Consider the following 4061-nt stretch of genomic DNA (forward strand, 5'->3'; position numbering starts at 1 on the left):
CCAGCATAAACCAGCAAAAGGACCAGCATAACCAGCAAAGGACCAGCACATACCTAACAAAACATACCTAACCAGCATATGCTGTTTTTTTCAACAGGGCAGTCAATCTTTTATTTATTTATTTATTTAATTCTATTTATTTTTTGTTAACAATCTTATTTATCAACAGATCATGAGAATCAAGCCGGTTCTTTTCTAAGAACCAGCTGATTCTGGCTTCACAAACTGAACTGAATCAACTGGACTGATTCGGTTCTCATGTTGTTCTCAAGTTATCACTGACTCAGTGATTCATAGCGGTTCATAGCTCACTGCAGAGGAAGATTTTAAGCAAAATAAAGGCTTATGTTAGTCTGTTCTAATATCAGATGGCTTGGGAAAACTTAATATGGACTAGTTTCATGGTGCTTAAATGTTTTTTGTTTGTTTGTTTCTTTCTTTATTTCATTTGGAGCTTGACATATCGATAAAAAAATCAGCATGAAATTAAATTTCATCTACTGTTTGTATGATTCAATTTGTATTTATTTATTTGATCTTATGACATGGCTAAAATGTCTTAACTCAACTTCTTTTTGGTGACGTGTGCCAGACTTCTACAATCATTTAGTACACTTAAACGCCACCTCTCCATACACTGATTTTTAAGTGCAATGCCCTTATCTTAAAACCCATTGAACAACCACCTCACCATACATTTTTTTCATTCCTGTGATCATTTACTCTGTCTGTATGTCACAATATGGGGGGAAAATTGACACTACTTCCGTTCCATTGCAACTGTTTTGAAGATTATTATAAACATATATATTATTATTATTATATATGACACATAACGGCATATGAGTTTGGAATGACAAGAAAATGAGTAAATAATAAGCACTTCCGCACCCAAGGAAAGTTTTCATAGTTCCTATAACTATTGCCATGTTCACACCATAAGAACTGGGAACGATTTTAGTTTTAGGAATGCCTTTTGGGGGGACTAAATTAGCTCCTACTTCAGAATAGGGTCTAACCCAGCAAAAAAGGAGCTACCAGTAACCTACAGTAAGTGTACACTGATTGGCCAAATGCGTGCCGTATATGAAACACAGCACCCACCATTTAAAAAAAAAACATGTAAACACCCAGTTTACATACTTACTCCACGAACATGAAAAACAGCATTAGGTTGCTTGAACACAGAAATCCAGGCAGTTCCCCATCCTCCATCCTCCAGTAGTTAACTTTGTTGCTTAAATGACATTGCTACTGATAGTGCAAATGCAATCAGGAAAATGTCTCTATGGGAAATTGTAGTTCTCGGGGGACCGACCTGGTGACTAGTTCCCATATCTACCAGGTTCAAAAGCCATTAATTATATGATGCCAGCAAAAGGACCAGCAAAAGGACCAGCATAAACCAGCAAAAGGACCAGCATAACCAGCAAAGGACCAGCACATACCTAACAAAACATACCTAACCAGCATATGCTGTTTTTTTCAACAGGGCAGTCAATCTTTTATTTATTTATTTATTTAATTCTATTTATTTTTTGTTAACAATCTTATTTATCAACAGATCATGAGAATCAAGCCGGTTCTTTTCTAAGAACCAGCTGATTCTGGCTTCACAAACTGAACTGAATCAACTGGACTGATTCGGTTCTCATGTTGTTCTCAAGTTATCACTGACTCAGTGATTCATAGCGGTTCATAGCTCACTGCAGAGGAAGATTTTAAGCAAAATAAAGGCTTATGTTAGTCTGTTCTAATATCAGATGGCTTGGGAAAACTTAATATGGACTAGTTTCATGGTGCTTAAATGTTTTTTGTTTGTTTGTTTCTTTCTTTATTTCATTTGGAGCTTGACATATCGATAAAAAAATCAGCATGAAATTAAATTTCATCTACTGTTTGTATGATTCAATTTGTATTTATTTATTTGATCTTATGACATGGCTAAAATGTCTTAACTCAACTTCTTTTTGGTGACGTGTGCCAGACTTCTACAATCATTTAGTACACTTAAACGCCACCTCTCCATACACTGATTTTTAAGTGCAATGCCCTTATCTTAAAACCCATTGAACAACCACCTCACCATACATTTTTTTCATTCCTGTGATCATTTACTCTGTCTGTATGTCACAATATGGGGGGAAAATTGACACTACTTCCGTTCCATTGCAACTGTTTTGAAGATTATTATAAAATTCTACTTCTCGTGTACAGACACATAACGGCATATGAGTTTGGAATGACAAGAAAATGAGTAAATAATAAGCACTTCCGCACCAAAGGAAAGTTTTCATAGTTCCTATAACTATTGCCATGTTCACACCATAAGAACTGGGAACGATTTTAGTTTTAGGAATGCCTTTTGGGGGGACTAAATTAGCTCCTACTTCAGAATAGGGTCTAACCCAGCAAAAAAGGAGCTACCAGTAACCTACAGTAAGTGTACACTGATTGGCCAAATGCGTGCCGTATATGAAACACAGCACCCACCATTTAAAAAAAAAACATGTAAACACCCAGTTTACATACTTACTCCACGAACATGAAAAACAGCATTAGGTTGCTTGAACACAGAAATCCAGGCAGTTCCCCATCCTCCATCCTCCAGTAGTTAACTTTGTTGCTTAAATGACATTGCTACTGATAGTGCAAATGCAATCAGGAAAATGTCTCTATGGGAAATTGTAGTTCTCGGGGGACCGACCTGGTGACTAGTTCCCATATCTACCAGGTTCAAAAGCCATTAATTATATGATGTTCATTTTATAGCCCTGCTCCAAACTCAGCATCTTCTATTTTCATATATTTGTGTGTGTTAATCCCATGATGTTCATGTGTTTCACAGCTCCTCTGTAGCTGAAGAAAATGGATCCGTCCCCCACAAGGCAGCAGTACGGCTCCAAAAAGAGGGTTAAAATCCACCCCAACACCGTGACGGTGAAGTACGCCACGCATTTCCCCCAGCCGGGCGATGAGGGATACGACGATGCTCCATCCTTCGAGGACTTCGGCTCGTTCATGGACAACAACCCGAGCAAGAGACTGGTGTCAGAGAGCGGCCACGGCAGGACTTTATTCGGCACTATGGATTCCCGTCCCAAAGCCGATCAGAGAGATAAAGGAGTGGGCGGTCAGCTGGCGAGCTTCGGCGAGGCCTCGGTCCTGGCCTCGCGGGTCACCTGGGGGGCCCTCTTTGGGGCGGCCATCGCGCACGGATGCGTGGCCCTCATTACGCGCCTAGCGGCCGACCGCTCCAAGGTGCCATCATTAGAGCTCATCTTCATCCGCTCGGTGATCCAAGTGTTGTCCATACTGGTGGTTCTCTACTACAAAGAAGCTCCCTTCGGGCCCAAGGGCTATCGGCTGCGTTTGTTCTTCTACGGGGTTTGCAACGTCATCTCCATCACGTGTGCATACACGTCCTTCGCGATCGTTCCGCCCAGCAATGGCACCATCATGTGGCGGGCCACCACCACGGTTTTTAGCGCCGTTCTGGCGTTCCTGCTCCTAGACGAACGCCTCGGTTACACAGACGTAGTGGCGGTCGTAGGTAGTCTCTTTGGCCTGTGTCTCGTCATGATCCCCAACATCGCCGACGAGGAAAAGTCTCCTCTGGGATTCTGGAAGGAAGCCTTTGGCTACACGATGACTGTAATGGCGGGTCTGACCGCCGCCCTGTCCATGATCGTGTACCGGGCCATCAAAGAGCGTGTGAGCATGTGGACGGCGCTCTTCACGTTCGGCTGGACGGGAACCGTGTGGGGGGCGTCCACTATGTTCATCATGCAAGAACCCATCGTTCCCTTGGATGGCGAGACGTGGGGCTACCTCATGGGAATCTGCATTTGCTCCACCGTGGCGTTCCTGGGCGTCTACTATGCCCTCAACAAGTTCCACCCGGCTCTGGTCAGCACCGTGCAGCATCTGGAGATCGTGGTGGCCATGTTTCTTCAGCTCATTGTGCTGCGGATGATCCCGTCCGTGTATGACGTCTTCGGAGCGCTGGTCATCATGGTCAGCGTGTTCGTCCTCACGGGTCTCAAGCTTTACAGGGTGGG

The 4061-nt window shown here is 42.9% G+C and overlaps 1 protein-coding gene across 1 annotated transcript in view; it reads left to right on the forward strand.

Moving 5' to 3' along the window:
* Nucleotides 1-4061, forward strand: part of slc35g2b (solute carrier family 35 member G2b) — a 13644-nt gene that overhangs the window by 5023 nt on the left and 4560 nt on the right. Inside the window, exon 2 of the mRNA XM_016276040.1 lies at nt 2849-3318. Coding sequence (XP_016131526.1) covers nt 2869-3318 — 450 coding nt within the window. The 5' untranslated portion in view covers nt 2849-2868. The remainder of the gene's footprint in view (nt 1-2848; nt 3319-4061) is intronic.

Source organism: Sinocyclocheilus grahami, unplaced genomic scaffold (assembly GCF_001515645.1).
Source record: "Sinocyclocheilus grahami isolate Dianchi unplaced genomic scaffold, SAMN03320097.WGS_v1.1 scaffold98.1, whole genome shotgun sequence".
In the NCBI taxonomy this organism is placed as follows: domain Eukaryota; kingdom Metazoa; phylum Chordata; class Actinopteri; order Cypriniformes; family Cyprinidae; genus Sinocyclocheilus; species Sinocyclocheilus grahami.